General features: G+C 29.8%; 1 protein-coding gene across 1 annotated transcript; it reads left to right on the top strand.

Annotated features, from left to right (window-relative positions):
• Positions 1 to 640: 640 nt before the first annotated feature.
• Positions 641 to 13,169, top strand: LOC113518952 (uncharacterized). The gene is made up of 5 exons (XM_052892554.1): positions 641 to 800; positions 6,008 to 6,220; positions 6,803 to 6,923; positions 7,848 to 7,981; positions 10,458 to 13,169. Exons 1-5 carry the CDS (start codon positions 641 to 643, stop codon positions 10,832 to 10,834), a joined length of 1,005 nt encoding a protein of 334 aa, XP_052748514.1. The 3' UTR covers positions 10,835 to 13,169.
• Positions 13,170 to 21,950: the final 8,781 nt, after the last annotated feature.

The following is a 21,950-nucleotide window of genomic DNA, read 5'->3' as shown; positions in this document are numbered from 1 at the left end:
CAGGTTTTCATTGAAAACTATCAATTACTAATAACAATAGTAGTCAATCTTGAAATGTTGGCATTGACATGTTTACTAATAGTAGAGAAATTAAACAAAATAATTCTAATCAATTATTAATTGCTACGTCCATATTTATCATCTGTTTTCGTTTATTTAATCTGTCAGTTGTGGAAACTTCACTGATTTATGTAGTTGCTATCTAAATTATTTATATGTTCTAGGAATTGTAGGTTTCTCTAATAGAGTAATAAATAAAAATAAGTAAATTATACACGTGACTCGTTTATCCTACTACAAAACATTCATTTTAGTCCTGGTTTAGTTATCAGAACATTTGAAGTCTAAATCCACTATAAAAGCTGACTTGGAACTGCAAATATATTTCGTGCTAAAAGTAAAGAATAAACACATTCGTAAATAAAAAATCTAACATACTTTAATAAGTCTGTACGCATTGGTTATCTCATAAAATTTTTGTAATGTATTTAATCTCCAAATTTAGTTATTGTAAGTTATTACTATAATTGGAGCTATGTCTATGTCTCTAGTTATGTTAAGGTTATTTAAATTATATATTTAATTAAAGTTAATCTTTTCAGTTAACTTTATTCGTACGAATAAGGGTCGTTTGTTTATAATGGTCAACGGGTTTACATTTGGAAAACATTACAAGATGAGAACAGGAGCGCGGTGGCAGTGCACCCAAAATCAATCCAGAGCTTGCAAGGCGTATCTTGTGTTGGACAGTGAAAATCGTATTATCAAATCAAATACTGAGCATTCGCACGACCCTCCGAGTTATTATTATTGTCCTAAAACTGATAATTATATGAGATTATAAATTAACTTCGTATTTAACTGACTGTCGGTGACTGACAGAGTAGACGATAAATGACCGAGACACGAGTTGTCTAGGTCATTTATCCTATCAGATAAATTGATCAGATCCACACTTGTTTTGATGCTAGATTCCACAATGCCCTTCATACTCGTAGCGCCAAATAATACACACGGATGGGAGAACATCATCACAGAAATTGTGTTCCTGTAGGAGAATAACGACCCTCAGTAACAGAGGAGCATAACCCGAATTTCTTGATTTGAAAAATTTTACGTCACTCAGTTTATAGTTTTCTGTAAACTATGGCTGTATTGATATGTCTGAGTTTAAAAATATGACGTTACAATATCAAAGTTTAATCTGTTAATATTAATCAAATTTTCAAATATATCACGCATCACTTCAGAACGGCTACACGTATTTAGTTGATTCTTTTACACAAGATTACTATGCAAGAAAATGTTTGAAAAATTGCCCGTTGAAGTGAAAATTTTGAGATATGTAGACTTTCTACATATAAAAAGTTTTATAAACTGTCTCTAAATGTTTTAAGACTTTTTATATTAAATTATAATAAAATTGCAAATTATCAGATGTCTTTTTTTACCTATCATACAATACTCTTAAATACCTTGAACTGAATTAAATGAAAAAACATTAGTATAATAATAACATAAACAGTTAATGAATTTAACATAATCAATAGTCATTTAGCCATATTTTTCTCAAATACTACAAAATAAAAGGGATTATATACGTACAACTAGCAGCCATGTATATGAGATGTACAATGGTTATACAAAAGTAAAGATATGTTCAATAAAAGCAGGAGAACGCTGGTAGTGTACCATGGTATCTTCAGAAAACTGTAGAGCTTTTGTGGTTTTGGACAAAAATAATTATGTCGTGAAATCCAACAACATTCATTCATACAAGCTTCCATTAAGTGACAAGACTGAAACAGATTCCAGCTGATTACAAGTTTTAGAAATAAAATGCCTTTTAATACCGTTTATCTTTTACTGCACTTTAGAATCTACAGCATCTATACGCTATGAATTTGAAATTTCGGAACTGAATAAAACTAGAACTTGATTTTAAAATAACCGAAGAAACAAAGGCAAAATGGGTACAATTTTGGTAATGGTAATTTTGGTACAAAATGGGTAAAAATTTCGATTATTCGGATAATTTATAATAGGGTTTATGACGAATAATGCATTGCTTCTATCTACAGGTGTGATTACGATTTGTTTCATCGCATACATGAATTCTCATTGATTCTCAAATATTATATTTGTTTTAGAATATACAAACGGTTGACTTTTTTTTTTATTTAGCAACTCCAGAATTGAAGACAATGAAATTTACATTGTAAGCTTAGGAAAAAATTTGTAACAGAAATAAATAGGGTAAAGTATTGTATTTATTTGACCTCAAATAATAACGAGATATTGTTTGATTATATTTATTTTATATGTTATTATATAGAGATATAAATTACGTCATTGAAGTTATTATTTTTAACTTATGATTGATGTTTGTTAAACTTTTGTCTTTCAAGAAAAATGCTTTAACTTATTAAGAAGGAGTTTTTTCACTATTTAAGAGTTTTCTCTTGTTGGGCAATTTATGTATTCTTTTCCTGTCAGTTCTATTCTAGGTCATATCTTTGACCTCTGTATACGACGTGATACCTAGTATATTCTTTAACAATGTAGTTATTTCTCGATCTTTCCCTTCTGTTGCAATAGTTATTGTTTATTCTTAATATAGAATGAAAAAACTTTTGATTATAAAAAAATAAGGTCATCTATAAGATAATTATTCCCTCAAAGCTTAAGTAGCAGCGTCAGAAATGAATATTTCTAATAAGTTTCTATTTTCAGTGAATTATATCAAAACCATAGGTGGCCGTCTGTTTATATTACTGAACGGCCATACGTACTGCAAGCAGCTCGCCACAAAGTCAGGCATTCGATGGCGGTGCACAATGTGCGCCTATAAAAAGTGTAAAGCATATATTATCATTGACAAGAATGATTATGTTATAAAAGCTAACACCGTCCATTTACATGCACCTCCAAATTACCAAATGACCCAAGATGGAACCTTCATCAGGTTTCGGGTATGATAAGAGTAATTTATGATGGATTACAATTCATTATACCATATAAGGTTTAGTAGTAAATTTATCATGGCCTACTCGCTTTATTTAAAATACATCTGAATTTACTATAAAATACCAGGTACGTCAGATAATGATCTACTCATGTACGAATATCTTGATAAAGATCTTTTTTCTTTCCCTTTTTCTTTCTCTCTTTTTCTTTCTCTTCCATTCTTTTTTTCTCTCTTTCTTTCTTTTTTTAATTTTCATGTCACGTCCACTGGTCAGTAGCACAGACACTTGAACACAATTACGACAATGATAGGAATCTTAAACTAAGCATTGGTTTTTTTTTTGCTCAATGAATGTTGTTTGAATTTATTTTCAATTTACATAAATCAAATTGTTATTCTTCATACTAAAGTTGCCTTGAAAAGATCGGTATTTAACGATAAGGCCGCCCATTGTTGCCTCTATCTTGCTTTTATGTAATTAATTACTCATTTTTATGTACATACTGTTAATCTTTATAATCTGTACCATTCTTTGAAGGAAACAATAAAAAGTTTTTCTACCTGATTAGCGTCATTGAATTCCTATGTTTCCGTCAGTATATGTGCTACTGGGGATAACGTTATGAAAGATATCTTTTTTTTTATAAATATTGCACCATCTTCAATAGTACAGTAGTCAGTAGGCAATTATTATATTAATATATTTAAATTATAATGAAAAAAAAAATCTACTTTCCCTATAGCTTTATATGTTTTTCTGTCTTATTTAATTTTAAACTCATTGATCACTATTATTTTGCATTAAACTTGTAATGTAAATAACTTATGTTTGTTAATTTTTTTTTTTTATTATAGTTTCGAGTAGTCTTGGACAGTCAGGTTTTAACCATAAGACACCAATTCAATTATTTCTGATTAGAAATTGTTCAATAGGTGGACCAACAAATTTATTTATTATTTTTAATAGTAAATTTAGTGATAACCGCTATATATCGTAAAGTATAAAGATTTGTTATGTAGTCTACTTTGAATATAGGATGTATTACTTTTCAGTGAACTTTATCCGAACACAACACGGCAGTTATCAGGTGATGCTAAACGGTTATACATACAGCAGACATTACCGACTGAGGCAAGGGGGACGCAGGTGGCAGTGTTCAGTTCACGCATCGAAGAAATGTGGCGCGTTTTTAATAGTCAGCGATGACGCTAAGATAGTAAGGCGGAACGAAACTCACACACATCAACCTTCGAGGCTGATTCAGGATAGTGATGGAAGTTATATAAGAATTTAGACGCTTTTTAGACCTGAACGTTTCAAAATAGAAGCTCTGCATTTTAATTATTTTTTATATATTTTATCTGTATGGTGTACAACGCCTTTGCACGACGGTGCAAAGTATGAAACAGTTTTAACAATGACTTTATAATTAAACAATTTAATTTTACATACAAACTTTCAAACACTATGTAAATCAATCAATTCAATGTAGGTACCTACGTAATATGTCTACAGTATTTTTTTCTGTTGTTATTAAATCGTCTAATAAAAGCTATGGAAAATAATACTTTCGTATATTTAATTTGTGAACTTAATATAAATAATATTTAATTTCTTTACTTTGCACACAAACAAGCAATTAATATTGACGTAAAATCATATGTTATAGAAATCAAATATTGACATTAATTAATTATGAATTTAAAGGTTACATTATTATGAATATATATTAATTTGTTTCTACGCTAATTGGTTAAAATTTATTTATTTTCGCTAACATTAGTGTGTGTGTTACTGCAAAGTTCTACAACCTCCCATCATATCAGCCTTTAACTGTCCACTGCTGAATATAATCATCCCCCTTGGGGGGTATAATCAATATTTTCCTTTCTCACTACTTATTTTATTTAACACTATTTAACTTCAATATTAACAAAAATAATTTTTGTAAATAATCTAACTTTTGTAAACACATCATCGTATCAGGCTTTAAATGTCCACTGCTTAACATAAGCCTCCCCTTGGGGGATTTTGTCAGTATCTGCCACTTGGCAGACGGATTGGCAATCGCAGTTAGGCTTTGGAGATGTTTTAAGAGGGACGCTGTTGCCCATTCCTCGCCCTTCCTTAATCGCCTCTTACGACACTCATGGGAAAGGAAGGTATGACCTATTTTATGCCAGGACCACACGGCACACAACCTTCCATGTTAGCCATCAATTCGTCAATTAAAATACTCCTAATTAAATAACCAGTGATATGGATTTCCGCAAGATCAAATGAAACTTTTAATATTGTTCTTAAAAACAACACAAAGCTTAGATATACAGAGAAAATATGTATAAACCGGCATTGTTTCGATAATCTTTCCATCAGGCTAGTCGTTTTTCGTTTGCGAGCATTTGAAAGCTTTATAACAATTACGAAACATCATTACCGTCATGTCAATCGTTAACTCTACTGCTAAACATAGGTCTCCCATATTTCAGTTACCTTAAAAAGTAAAAAAAAAAAAACATATTCCTTTAATAAAAGGCCCGCAACACACTTCTTCAACAATTCCTCCGATATTGCGGGTGCTCATGGGCGGCGATAGTCACTTACCATCAGGTGAGCCGCGTGCTTATTTGCTACCTGTGTTATAAAAAAAGGAAAACCGAGATATGTAAGGAATTCGCGATTTTTATACTTTTTTTTTAGTGAGTAAATTCATGTTTCCATTACGACGGTTGCTGGAGTTTGTGACGTGTATCCTTTACCTTAACTTGCAGTCTACTGTCGGTATTGAACTACATTTTGATATTGGTGATAATTTAAAAAATATTTATTGAAAACAATGCTATTTTAGTAAATAACTTGAATTCTTTCTGCACTGTCACTTTTTCAGTTTCATAATTTTTTTTTCTAATGACCTCTGCCAGACAACTTGTACTTACTATCTTATTATAGTTTTAGTTTTAACTTTTTCCACTGATTTATCGATGTTGCACCTTTATCTATTTGTGCATTAAAAAGTAAATTTAAAATATTATTTGTAGCCGGCTTCATTCGCACAGACAGTGGGAAAACTTTACTGATGTTCAACGACTATACGTATTCTATGCACTACCGTTTGAAGTCAGGCATCCGTTGGCAGTGCAGCAGGCATTGCTCCAAGAAATGCAATGCCTATGTTATTCTTAACGAGTTTGGTGTTGTTATAAAAAAGGAAGTTTGTCATACACATGAACCGTGGAAGTATCACCGGGATAGTAACGGAGTTTATATTAGATTATAAGGCGGTCATTATCAACAGTTTAAAAAATTCAGTTTTAGAGCTATAGAAATGGACATCACCTAACATTTATATTATCCATTGTGTATGATCGAACAGCTTAAGCTAAAGAAACCCTTGAAAAAGGATGCCTAATTAACTTTAATATGAAACCAGAAACTGAATTCATATTGAAGAGACTTTTGTATAAATGATAAATTCGTTTATAAATCTATGTTAAAAACAGTATTTACATTGATATGTAGGACATATCTCATAGGATGTCATCAAAGGTAGAGAATAAACTCTTAATAACAATATTTTTTAATTTTTGTATTAAATATACATTAAGATCTTTTTATTCAATTTTGCATATTGTAGCTTGTATAAGTTGAAGTAAAATTAATTCAACAATATTTGAAAATATTTAAAAAAAGTTTTACCTAATCTTTTAATTCATATAAACATTTCGGATATCTAAATAAGCCTCGATCTTAAGAAGAAATAGCTGAGAGATGTGGATTTAAATCGAGATTCTTGGAAGAGAAACATTTCAATCTATTATTAAATTCAATTTCAGTGAAATATATAAAAACTTTCAAAGGCAACGTATTGGCGGTGTACAATAAATTTTTGTACTTCAAAGACTTTGCTGCGACGCGGAATACGATGCAGGTGTACAAGAAAAACTTCGATGAAATGTAAGGCGTTTATAGTCGTCGGTCCAAATGGGAATATAGTTACATTGAATGAAGATCATACACATGAGCCTACTACGTATACACAATTAAAAAGCGGTGCTTATCTTAAAGTAACAGCATAAATTTATGCTGACGTCCACCAGACAGAATCTGAATTTTATTATGAAGACCACTAAAACGACCATATGTTTGTTCTCTTTTTGATATAAGTGTTAGAGAGTTTCCAACAAAAATATATTTTAATATATTTGAATATATATTACAGTTTTAATTAAAATATCTATTTCTACTGTTTTAATTGTTATAAGTATGTTTCATTAGTACAGTTGTGTTATTCTAATGTCGTCTATATTCATTGGTTTATGTTTTAAAGTTTGAATAATGGTGTTCTACCTAATGAAGTTACATTGCGTTTACTAGCAGGTGTGGTAAAGATATTTTTAATAGTATTGCAAAGTTTATGTTTAGCATTTAATGCTATGTCTTTTTTATTATCAAACATGGCAATGTTATGAATAATGATGTAAGGTATATCTATTGAGCTAAGATCAATAAAAATATTTACAGAAAACATTCAAAATATATCAATATTAAAGTACCCAAAGGTTTAAACGGGTGCTTTTTTGTTTATCACATCTCCTTGTTTAGCGTAAACATATTTGCTCCTTAAATTAATGATTGGAAATCAATAATTAACCTGTCTCTATTCTTATTATATATATCTAGTAACATAGAGTTACTGTGTTTGCTACCTGAATTTATTAATTTTTAATATAATTATCATGTATATAATATCTGTAACTAATTATAACACGGTACACTAACACTACAGTCAATTTTCAGTATTGATGGTGAAGGGTCGCAATGGAAAAGACCTTTTGATGCTGGATGGGTACACTTACTACCAGCATAAACTCCTCCGTGACGGTTACCGTTGGAGCTGCACCCAGATGGGCTCCAGGTCGTGCAGAGGTTTCCTCCACGTCACAAACGATATGCTGGTGGTAAGAGCGAAAACGGAACATACTCATTCACCAGCGTCTTACTTCCTGGAAAACGTAAGTGTTTATTTCCTGTCTTCAACTATCTCGCTTTGATTATTTATGTGGTGTAATAGGTAATATTCCAAAGCTAATATTTCCAAGTTTAAGAATACTACAAACATATATAGAAGGTAGTACTATATCAACGCTATATCAATAAATGGTTTTAATATCAGGCCGTGAACTTAAAGATTTAATTTTTGCAAATGAAAAATTTTACTTTTTTATTCTATTTAACTTAAATTTATTATCATACAATAGATATAGATTTCTTATGATTACAGATATATAAGGCTTCAGTCTAATTTTACTTATATATTTTATTTCAGATAAAGAAAACACGTAAAAATAAAGAAGTCAGTAATCCATTCTCGGCTATGAAAATAACAAGCGTACAAGGAAACATGGGCGGTTGATAATAAATTTACAAAAAACATTAAAATGGAATAAAATAAAATTGGATTACGTATCAGAGGCATATAGGTATACGTACCTAGTATGATGTATATGTATATAAAAGAAATTCAATTAGACGTATTAATTTATTTACCTGTTATCGAATCATTGAAACGGAATATATAAAAATATTTCCATTGTGTTATTGAAATCGAATAACAGCACATACCTACAATTAATACAGCAAAAATCGATTAGTTATGTTCTTATAACAAGTGTATTAAAGTTATGGCTGGAAGTCATGTAATTAAAAGCTCATCAAAGAAGGCCATAGTCAAATATTTTAAATTACCATATTTTGTGTTTATAGTCGTCAAATATAACTCACAGTAATACACCTTTAAAAAAGCTGTTATCATCAATATTTCCTATCACAGCGTGATCGAATCTACAAGTAAAGACATTACATATAATGTGTTAACAATCAAATCGTTACTCGATTCTGTCCTATAGATCTGACTCGTATACGAAATCTTTGGATATAAAGTCCATAAATTTTAATTCATAGACACGTGTACATTTGTATTAGATATACCTAACGTGACCAGATGTCCCGTTTTGAACGGGGCTTTCCCATTTTATAAGTCCCTGTATCCCCGAAATGAACTCTGGGACGCAAAATAGATCCGTTTTCGAAAACTGCGTAAAAATGTGATTGATTAAAGGCGATGTTGATAATTAAGGTGAATATAAAAATAAACGTGCCAAGAGTTTATATTCTTACTTAAAGTCTTCACCAGTTATATTAAAACAAATTTGTTCCTCCGATTAATATAACTAAACAAAATGTTTAGTTATATTTATATTTATGGGGTATATTTTTTAATTCGTAACTTTTAAGCTAACCCTTTCTGAATAAATAACTTTGAAAGCGTTTTTTTTTTCATTAACTACCTGTTAATTGAATTAAATAAACCAATGTTGTATTTTGAGTCAAATAATAAATAGTCACGTTAGACATTTCAAACATTTATTTTTTTCGTATAAAATTTAATGAATACAAAAAAGTATTTATTTATTTTTTTACAAATTCTTAGATATGAGTATTTGACATTTGGCTTTTTGATGAGTTTGACAAATTTGCACAGTAGCACTTCGGAATTAGAAATAAGACATTATGCCTTAATACTAGACATGATATATTTTATTATAGATAATTCAAAATTATGTATGTAAATGTATATGCGCACATTATTCTAAATATATAGTAGGAATGTATATGCTATCTATTAAAATATATTTGCTTTTTATTTTCATTAAATTAATTTTTTAGATTTTACGGACCTCCACTATACTTTTTGTCATTATCTTTTTTGTGTCATTTATCAGCTTGCTCTCTTTCTCATCCTTGATATTTTTATTTTTCCTTTATAATTGTTAATTTTGGATAAGCTATTTTTAATAGATTATGCATATATTTCATTTTAAACTTATCATTGTTATGCTTTAATTATGTTATAACATTTATAATGAAATTTTTTTCAAACTTATTTACTTCGTTTATACAATTTTTATAAACTTGTTTGTAATTGCAAGTGCAATCAGTTATTTCCTTTATTTATTGATTCATATTTTTATTAATCTTAATTTTAACGTAGTCTGAAAAGAATAATCGTTCACATATCCCTTACAGGAATGTATATAATGGAAATCCTTTAAATATGTATTATTAGAAATTATTATTAGGCAATAAGTTACTATAATTATCTGCAATATGTAATAATTTAAGTGAAGCAGTTAAATTTATACTTTAGAAAAAGTATTATGGCTTGCCCAATATTTTACAGTATTGATTAAAATAATAGTATTTTCAACTCGAATTATATTTGGTTTACATTGTTTTTATTTTTAATTAAAATTACTTTTAAAATGTTGTTATTCTTATTTGAAAATAATACGTATCCTTAATTTTTAATATCCGATAATCTTAAAAATGAATGTAGTATCCTCCTGCATGACAGTTAAATTTAAGTTTGACGTAACGTGAGTTTGGTATAAAATAAATTCGTGTATTTTTATTAATTCTCATGCTTTTTTTTCACAGCCGAGTTTTACTTACGCCCCAATGGTCGCATCAATCTTCGCTTAAATAACTTTACATTCTACAAACATTTGAAAGCGAGGTCCAATGCTCATCGTTGGAGTTGCACTGCTTATGGTTCTAAATGGAAGTGTAAGGCTCATCTCATCCTCACGGATAAATTGGAGGTTCTTAAAGCTAACGTCGCCCACAGCCATCCTCCCAACAAACACAATTTAAAAGGGAAACCAAATTTTCATTTACCTGTTAACAATATGTTTAACGTCGTCAAACAAAATGGAGCAGGTCTCATACATGACTCTTTTGATGGAAGTTACCATTCTCCTTTACACGACTATTTGGTAGCTCATAGCGTTTTTAGAAATGAGTAATTTAGTTCGCATTACTTCAAATTGTATTTTGTATCATTTATACTTTATTAGTATGTAGGATTTGTGAGATTAGGACAGTAACGTAATACATTTTAAAAAATATCGGTGTAATAGAAAAGAACGCTTATGATAGACAGTGGTGTTTGGAAGATAGATTGTACAAGTACACTACAATAGGAATAATTTGCGAAACTTAACTAAAAAAAAAAAAAAAACAGTTTGAATAGAAAAAAATGTCGCAATTTCATTGAATAAAAAGTGTAATGATGAACTACAATATCGAGTAGAATATAGTTTTATAGTTGAGAGAATTTTTATATTATTCTCATTATCTATTGCCGTTTATTTTTTTCATATAAAACTTCCCTTCTAGGTTATTTATCAAATTATTTGTTAAAATGAATTTTAGTTTCAATATAATATTTTTTCCAAATTTCATTTCAACATGAACAGGATGGTCGGATGACGTTAAATGAATTACTTGGTCTTTACCGTAACATGTTTCCTTCATCCTCGGATTCTTCAAACGTAGCCTGAAAAAGTAAATAATAATCCGGCGAAGTGCGGTTAACCGTTAAGACTAAATAATTTCTTTTTTCGGTTGTTCATATTCATGGGCCATGTTGTCTCTGTGTTCGTTTACGATGGTGTGATCACATGTCGTGCTATAATGAAAAAGGGAAATATGTATGTTGTATTGAGGATTTCAATAAAAATCAGTTTAAACATTTTTGTTACTACTCGTACTACACAATGTTGTATGGAAAAGAATGAAAAACTTTACTGAAAACATTATCAATGTTTGTTCTTTTTTTTTTTTGTAATTTGAATTAACAAAAATATTGAAAAATCCTAATCATTATTAATTTTTTAATTATGTGACTGAATGTAAGTTTCTAAATTAATTACTGCAAACTTTAATATGTTTTTAAATTATTCAAAAACATAATACATTTTCATAGTTTTTAAATTAAAAAAAGTGCCTTAGCGTAGTACGTGTCCTTGTTAGTATAAGTTTTATACATGTAATAATGTTAACGATAGGAAACTCTCAGTAGTGTTTAAATTTGTGTGATATAAAAACTGCATTTAGCAACGTACCCAGTATTATTGTGTGATTCTCTACATATATTTTTGGAGCTAATACTATATTATAAGACTGCATGCTTTTTGTGATAAATATTGTATCTCATATATTGGATCTCGTTGTCAAATATGACTACATATTTGAGTGGACTGTGTTTTAGATTATAAATGTATTGAGACGACGCCTGCGTTTGCAGTTCTGGTATATTTTGTTACCAATATATCGAAGTATAAAGAAATCCTTCTAAGCGATAAGTTTGCATGTTTACTTTTGTTTTCTATGTAACCAGTTTTTCTTGTTTCAAATGTAAGCTTATACAAGCAAACAAACAAGCTATCTTCGTATTTTTGTCTTCATATCAGGCAGCGTCTTGAATAAGCAGCTTATCTTTTAGGTTTAACGTGTGCATGACATTTTACATTAGTTATATCATTATTTTTATTATTTCTTATGATTTGCTGATTTATTAAAATATATGCATAATTGGACTTGTTATTATTTAGATTACCTAATGTTACTTATTTACGTAATGACAATTTATCAATTATTTTCATCTATATAGCAAAAAATAATTAAAGATGCTCTAAGACAATTTTATGAGGTAATCCGTTTATTACATTTGGACCTTATATTACAAAGCATACGTTACAGATTTGAACGGAAATGAAACTGGTGAACTTATAGAACTTGTCAATGGAAAACAGTTACTAATTGTAAACGGTTATCCATTTTATAAGAAAGCGACACTAGCGAAATATTCTGGATTTGCTGAGCGCTGGTGCTGTACTAGATCCGACTGTACGACATATCTTCATGTCGGTGAAGATTTTGAAGTTCTTATGCAGAAACACGAACATAATCATCGTCCTACTATATTTAGAAGGTTGGCTACGGGGAAGTATGTTAGATTATAGGAGTTGGAAAGATTTGTCGCATATATTGTTCTGTTAATGTTATAATTGTGAAAGTTTATATGTGATGTTTGGAAATTTGCTATACAAACTAGAGCATAGATCAAAACAGGTTATTATACCTTACTGTTTATGGTATAACTTCTTTCTTCTAGAAAAGAGAAGAAAATGCACAGTGAATTTACGTGGGGGAAGACATAGAATGCAACTAGTGAGACACTCTCACTAGTGAGTGAAAGAGTTGAGAAATACCTATTATTTAGATTAAAAAAAAATATTTGTTCAAATTATTTGATGTTGTTAAATTTGTTGTTAAATTAAATCGTTATACTATGTCTGTTGTTAAATTAATCATATATCTAAAATTGGTGCCGATTTTGAGAATGTTGATAAATATTCAATTTAGACTGAATTATTTTTATTTTAATAATAATAACTACCACTCATTCATTACCAGGTCTTCACAACCTATCCTGTCCTGGGTTAAGGTAATGGCGTTCGTTGTTACGCCCAGATTTGAGTCAGTTTATATAAATTGCTCTTCCTATGAATCGAACACGAGAAACATTCTGATACGCAATTATATAGCATTTCTTTACTTTATTTAATTGTATTTCGTATTGTTTCTTCGGTATTAAAAAAATATGCTTTAGTATTAAAAGAACTTCTACATTAAGATTTTTCTAATGACTCTATAGACATCGTAAAAGGAATGATATCTTTCAGGTCACATGGAACGTAGAGGTAAACTCATAGAGTTACTAGATGGGAAACAATTGTTACTATTTAAAGATTATCCCTTCTACAAAAAAACTGTTCTGCGGTCCGTAAACCGATGGAGTTGTACCAGAAATAAATGTCCGGCGTACATTCACGCTGATGGAAATCTATTTATTACGATGGAAAAGAATGAACATAACCATTCCCCGACTGTCTTTTATAGATCTCAATCTGGTAAATACGTAAGATTAAGTCATGTGAAATAGAGAAAGAAAAGGTTAAACAGTTGAAACTGATGTATTAGCAGTCGTGAGAAAAAATAAGAATTCTGTTGCTATTTCATATTAAATTGTAAAAAGTGACTTGGAAGAAATAAAAAGCAATATAGTTTTATTCTATAGTTTTATTCAATATAGTTGTATTCTTTCATGGAAAATATGCTTTAATTTCTAATTTGATTCATCGTTATCTGTTACAGATATATGCTTAACATTGTTGCTATTATTTTTTGCTATTCGACTGAATGACTTTCTTGCTATAAATATATGTTTTATCTATAAAAGGAATAAAATGATAATAAATGTTGAACTGTTTTTATTATATGACCTAATGTAAAATTAATAGCGTTCAAATTCGAAATATCTGTTTCCATCCAAGTTGTTGTATCATTTAATACATTGAAAATTAGATTGGATAAACTTGATTCCAGTGATTATTTATTTATAAATGACTGTATGATTATTTATTTGTAAATGACTTAGTCTGTGTAACTGTAAAATGTAGCCTATATTTTCCATTCCAAATGCTGCGTATGACGCTTAGAGTTATCAAACAAACATGCATCTCATTATTAAACTTAAATAAGGATTATTGTATATTCCTTTTTTTATTTCTTTAAAAATATTTTATCTTTCATAAAGAACTAAGTAATTCTGGGTTGAATTAATGAACTCTCTTTCCCTCTCTCTCTTCCTCTTGCTTAGCTTTTTAATTACAAAGAAATTATTGGTTTATTAATTTCACTTTATGATGATTTTTGCCACTTAAATATTTATCAAATTGTATGTTATATTCACGTATACATTAAATTCTACAAATATAATACATAATTATATTTTAATGTCATAAACGATATATCGGAAACTATTGGATTGTTTTTCTAAACTATCATTGGCAAATTAACAACCTACCCCGGCTTTGCACGGGTATATTGGAGGATCTTTTTTTTTTAATAAAATACAATCTATATTACTTAGTAATGCAGTAGCTTTTTAGGTGAAAAATTTTCATTATTCAAAGGAGAAGTTCGAATTTGAATGCTGTGTAATATTAAATATACAGGTATTATTAACGTTGTCGCATTAGAAAACAAAAGCAAGAACCAAGATTATTATCTCATTTATTATAATAATGTATTAATTACAAGATGCATAAATATATTTTTTTTAAATCTGTTAATTATTTTTTGAGTGTATTCATTACAAACAAAAAAATCAAGTCTTTCCTCTTTACAATATTTATATGTTCAGATAATATTGGCGTAGTGAATGGAGAATTGTGCGCCCTTGCTCTGCAATGTGTGAGGTCCAAACTCATCTTGGCCTTGATAATGGCTGTCGACGTCATCGTATCTAAAAGTAGACACAATTCCATGTTCCAAATTGAAATATTAAACGCAAGAATATATTTTAGGATTCACAGGAAACGATGGCAAGCTTATACAATTGATAAGTGGGAAGCAATTATTGTTATATAAAGGATATCCGTTTTACAAAAACGTGGTTTTAAAGACGGTAGACCGGTGGAGTTGTACCAGAAGTAAATGTGTGGCGTATATCCATGCCGATGCAAATATAAATTTTATAGAACAGAAAAAAGAACATAATCACACGCCATTTGCGTTTTATCAATCTCACTGTGGTAAATACGTGAGAATTAGCAATGGGAAATAAAAAAAGAAACATAAGGGCCAGTAGCTGTGGTCAATGTTTCAAAAAATAAGTTAATAAATATTTTTGTTTAGAGTTCATGTTTTATTAACAGATTCATAAGAAAACTATTAGTATAAGAATCCTTATTAGGTTTCTGTATCTATTATTCTATATAGATCTGTTTATAACTTTATAATTCTAATATACTGAATCCTTACTAGTATTATAAATGTAATTAGTGTCTTAACGGCTTAAACAATCACATATATCTTTACTAATATTACAAAGAGGAAAAATTTGATTGTTTGTAATGGATGAACTCAAAAACTACTCGACGAATTTAAAAAAAAAAATATTTCACCTAGAAAGCTACATTACCAGCGAATAGCATAGGTTGTATATTAGTTTCGATAATTCTATTTATCCATGCTAAGTCGGATTGAATCACTAGTGTATTATGGAGGGTGGAGAAGGACATAGACAACTTTTATCCAAGTGAACACATCCAGGCACGCGAACAAAGTCGCAGGCAGAAGCTAGTACTTAAGTAGCTCAAAATTCTTAAGAGGGATAGCAAGATCGTAGTGGTATAATAGTCCGTTATGTTCTCGTCTATTGGCGACGGTTACACTTTTCTGTCAGGTAAGTTTCAATTTGTTAAAAAAGGAAATGTCATGTTGACTCATTCATTTCACTCGAAGAGACGAATGGTACTGTTGGGTTTCTCTCTTCATTCACTGCACAAACCACAGCCTGTTCCATACTTGCTTCCTCTTCTCAAATATGTCGAGGCCATGGATTCGGTTTCGCGTTTTACCGCAATCTCAGCGACAGTGGCATAAAATCTAACTTTTTCTTACATGGAGGAAGACTTTTCCCCCATCCTTTGCTTCCTAAAGGCGAATAAGAACACATACAGCGTGCCTCTCTTACCAGGTTTTGAATCGACGAGGTAGGCCCCCGCTTGTTAACTATTTTCTGAAATTAGAAATCTGTATTGAAATTGGATTGTTTAAACTCAAAAGCTTTGGGCTATTACAGGTTCTTCTGTACATATAACTGGTGAGTTGATCGAATTAATTCAAGGAAAGAAGCTACTACTCGTCAATAATTATCCTTATTACAAGAAACACGAACGGAAAGATGGTGCAACGTCACGATGGAGCTGTAATAAAACGTATTGCAAAGCTTTTGTCCGCGTTACCGACGATTATCGAATAATTGGAGGGAATTTTAACCATGATCATGTACCCAAGAAATACTATAAGTTATTTAATGGAAAATATACTACCATATAGAATGATGATGATGATACTACCGTATAGAATAAGAATAACACAAATGCTTTTGTAAATATAAAATAGAATTAATAAATTATTTATTATATTAGCCTTAAGTATTTGATTTCTGAATCAAAAACTACAAAAGCTATTTCAATGACACCTAACCTATTTTGGAGTCCAAATCCTTATGATATAACCACCTGTAATGCAGTGTTTATCAATCAACAAAAGTTTTTCTTATAACTTAATCAGAGCTCAAGTAAATATTTTTATTTTGATTTAACAATTCAATTCACTTGAAAAGGTTTGCTGGAAGAAATCTCACATTATGTTTGTGTACAATAAAAAAAAAAAATAAGCTCTTTTAGTGCAATGCAAGGTACAATGAGTAATCGTCGTTGTGGTAATTTCTATGGTATTGTTCATGTTATAAGGTATGACGGTTACGGCATCGGGCTTGTAATCTGCTAGTCGGTCATTCCTAGTAATTGTAAAATATGATGGGACATTTTTTATTCCATGGCCTAACATATTGAAAGAATTGTGATATGCTGGTAAATTGCTCCAATTTATAGACTTCAGAGGTAGTAAGTTTGAACTTGGTTGAGACCAAAATTTGTTAATAAAAACTTTTGATTATCATGTAATCCTGATGGGAAAAAATGTTAACAAAGTAATCCGGGTGCTGGCGGTAGACTCGCTCTCTGCCATCTTGGATTTTAATACAATCCCTATTTAATATTATTATTTTGGAGAATTAGGGGCTTATCAAATATAACGTTTTCCACTATGATAGTACTAGACAAATCCCTCTGACTGTGCCACTGAATATCCTATCTAGGATGTCTCTCAGAGAGGACATTCAGAGCCACGGTCATTTGCATATTATTGTATTTCTTATAACATATAATAATGTTAATTTTCAGGACGAATGATACAGTTCGTGAGTGGAAAAAGCATGTATCTAGTTAGAGGGTATACATATTACAGAAGGATTCCTGTGAGAAGAAGACAGGCTTGGCGATGGGCTTGTACAATGTCTAAAACTTGCTCAGCTTATATCCATGTTGACAATGATCTGAATCTTATAGGAATATCTAGCAGCGGTCACACTCACGAACCACCTAATATAAGAAGAACCTCTAATGGCCAATACATTAAATTATAACCTGTATTCTTTGCTGTGCAAACATGAGACTTGATTTTAAAATTTAAGAAACGAACTTTTCATAATTGGCTCAGATCTGGGTGTTCTGGGTTGTACCCTCAGAGATTTGTCGCCAGATTCCTCAATACAGGGTTTCCTAGCTTGTATACCAGACAATTGGAGTGATTGTTTGTCAATTTTTTAATTTGATTAATAAATATGAATCCCGTCCGTTGATATTGTATTAGAATACAATTTCCATATATTATTAATATTTTTATTATGTTCACTATTTTGTTAAATTAATTATTTCTTATATTTCCTTTTTTATTCGACTGTTTATTCCTTTAGTTTTTATTTTTCTTTAATATCCGTACATGATTTGAAAATAACCTTCCCATTCTTGTCTTTAAAAATTTGTAGTATTCTAAAATAGATAGCAGTGAAAAGCAAGATAAAATAGCTATCGACCAATAAAGAGACGGCATAGAATTTCAACTTTTTATACAATTTTTATTTAATACTTTTTTTTTAATTTAAGACTCTTTGATTTTAATGGTTAATTGTAGTTATTTAAATTAGAATTATTTTGTTCAATTCCGCTACCATTAGTATGTATGTGACGTGTTTAATTTTCAGACATATTATTAGATTGCTGCTTGGAGCCTAGTATTAACCGTTTGGCACTCAAACTGCAAAAACGTAAAACATATCTCGCAAAATGACAGTTGAAGTTTGATAGTAATATGGAAAGTTGTAGAACTTCTGATAGTTAATTGTGGTGGTTGATTTTCGAGTTTTGGCAGTTACTTACATACTAATGGCAGCGGAATTAAACAAAATAATTCTAATTAAAAAACCAGTGATATGGACTTCCGATATAATACCTAGTTCAGTAAAAGATTAGTTCTAGGTTTAATTTTAAGATTCCGTATACAAACGTTATATATTGAAGGGACAAATGAATGAATTTATATAAAAAAAAAAACAAAAAAAAGAAAAAAAGTAATATTTTACAACAATCCCCCAAATATTCAGTTTTGCATGCAATTTTTATTGGTTGGCTACTATAAACTGTAAGCGTTTTCAAAAAGAAGGAAAGTAATATCAGTTTCTTTTATGTTTATATTACATAATGTCTTCGCCAATATTAATACTTTGGTATGAATATATAGTACACAAAAAGCATTGGCCAAATTGGGAAATATCAATTTTTTCTTTTTGAAATCGCTTATAAATATTGTTTCATTTATTTTAAAGTAATCATAGAATGTTTCATCTATATAATTAGTTTTCAGTTATTAATATGAATATTGTTTTTTTTTTTAAACCATAATGAAAAATCTAAAATCTTCACTGCCTAGTTTTATTTAAAGTTCCACTCTTCACTGGTAGTCGAGTTCTATAATATTCATTAGTCGATTCCAATATCAACATTATCTAACGAAGGTTTTATTTACCTATTCTTTATTGCACAATAAAGTTTGTACAAATGGCAAATGTAATGCTTTGTGATATTCTCTACCTACTAACCATTAGGTAAAAAAAGTTTTGATAGCAGTGGTGGCGAACTTTTTTTCATTCTTATTTTACTGATAATATTAATTTCCCATTTGATCGTATAAAGCGTTTTACTCCAACAATCTTATTGTATCCAGACAAGAGTGGACATTTCCGTCATATATATTACCGGAAAACTTTTATTTGAATCTCTTTTAAGGTAATATTAATAACTCGCCTGTTCTAAAGTGTATTGTACCAATTTTTTTTAATGCAACTTAGAATGGTAAACAAGCTAACAGCCTACCTGATGGAAAGTGGTAACCGTTGCCTATAGACATGAGCAATGGATAACAGAGTATACTGTTTCGCTCATGACACCCCCTATGCGTTCCCATTCCTGAGGACTCAGGTGTTATTGCTCTGTATCCTGTAAATCACTGCCATATCCCATATATATACTATTATTATGTTACCGTATTGGATCTAACATCAAATGAAGCAATGAAATAAATAATTGTAATAATCTTTTAGTTAATTAAATATATATTCTTTCTTGTTCCCTTTTTTTTCTAATAGTGTATGTAATCAATGATACGTTTAATGTTTAAGGTAAACTTATTACTATGACAAATGGTCGAAAAGTTATAAAATTGAACAAGTATACATACACGCATCGAGGAGCAGCGAGAACAGGTAACGGTAATAATGCTTTCCGTTGGAGATGTATAAATTCGGACTGCAAATCATACCTCCTAGTATCCTCCGATTTGGTTATTGTTAAGGCCATCGAAAAACATAATCATGATCCGCCGATTTTAAAAAGAACAATAAGAGGACTGTACGTTGATTTGGATTGGTTCCCGAAAACCAAGTGATTTACCGTTGTTGTTTGGTGTTAATTTGGAATTGTACTGTAAACTAGCTTCTCTTTAAGTTGAAATTTCTAAAAATCTCAGTGAATGCTTGCATTGTAAAATAAACCTACGTTTCAAATAACATTCTAGGCTTATTAGTTTCAATTGTGTTAATAGATCGTCAGAACAGATTATTTTGTAAGTGTAAATAAATAAAACTACAAATGTAATGATGTAAATAATAAATGTAGTATAATTTCGCAATATGTATTACAATATTTTTATTATATATTTTTTTTCTATAACGTTGTTTGATTTGCTTCAAACCTGAAATGTCTAAGAAACTAATCAACTTCATTAGAAAATAATGCTTAGTAACAAATACCCTACCGCTATTGTAGCACTTGTGAAAGATTTACTCCTGATTTAAAAAATCTAACAAACTAATTTACCTCTTAGCTATAATTCTCTTGCAATAACACCAATAGTGTGAACTAACCGAATGCCGTTTCAGTGAACATATTCATGACGTCGAGGGGCAAAGAGCGACTCGTCTACCACAACTTTACGTATTACAAACAAAGTCGGACAAGAAATGGGTTTCGTTGGGGGTGCACTAAAAACCGCTGGCACAGGTGCAAGGCGTATTTGCACTTGGCAGACGATATGACCATCATTAGGAGTAATATGGACCACACTCATAGTCCATTCGGTACGCCAGTACGTAAATAACTTAATTGAAATGTGATATTACTATACAATACTAATTATTCGTAAGGTATTTTTTTAACAGTAACTATTTTATTCAATTCTGATTTTGTTAATTGGTTTTGTATTAAGTTCTTTTGAGCTATGATTTTATTCTAGTCTAATGTATTTTTTTACACAGTATTATTATATAACTTAATGATCTCCCGTGACTTTTATAAATTGTCATGGAATGTTTATAGCTTACTTATCTTACATATAAGTTCATAAAACATGAACTCGATTCAGTAGTGTTATCTATAACTATATCTACATTCAACATAAAGCTGTCATACAATTTTTCATACATACAGATAGAAATTGCAACAGAATTAACAAGAATCTGACCTCGTATAGATTGCTTTGATTTATCATTATAAATGAAAATATAACATAAATAGTTCAAGTTTTATAAAAATAAAAACTCAATTACACATTTCTTCGTATTTTTATATATTAGAAATCAACGTTAATTTTTTTTTATTTGAAACATTCGTAATTTCTAGAAATATAGCCTATTTGCTTCTCCGCAGACCTTGTTGAGTTAAATTCAGCATTAAAATACTTTTACCTTATATAAATTCTACCCCATCAGTAGATTATTTTTACCTGTGTTTGTTAATATATTCTTTTTGATAGTTATCAGCAGCTCATCAAAGTATGAAATCAGGTGCCTAATTGAACATTGTCTATGCAATCGACATTGTATATACAGACGTGACTGTATTTTTGACATTGTATTTTACTGATTATCAGATTTTTAATGTCATAATACTGAACAAATGGTATAGTTTGTATATATAAAATCATGAAAACCTTAATTTTTTTAAACTGTAATTGAATAATAATAACTTAGCTTGAATGGAATCTTGGATGCATTATAATTATGATTAAAATTTGTTAAATTATAAGATTATAACCTTAGATTATATA

The sequence above is a fragment of the Galleria mellonella genome, unplaced genomic scaffold (assembly GCF_026898425.1).
Source record: "Galleria mellonella isolate WM207_F2 unplaced genomic scaffold, CSIRO_AGI_GalMel_v1 utg159, whole genome shotgun sequence".
NCBI lineage: Eukaryota > Metazoa > Arthropoda > Insecta > Lepidoptera > Pyralidae > Galleria > Galleria mellonella.
Note: the sequence above shows the minus strand (reverse complement) of the source record. Positions and strands in the feature narration are given on the sequence as shown.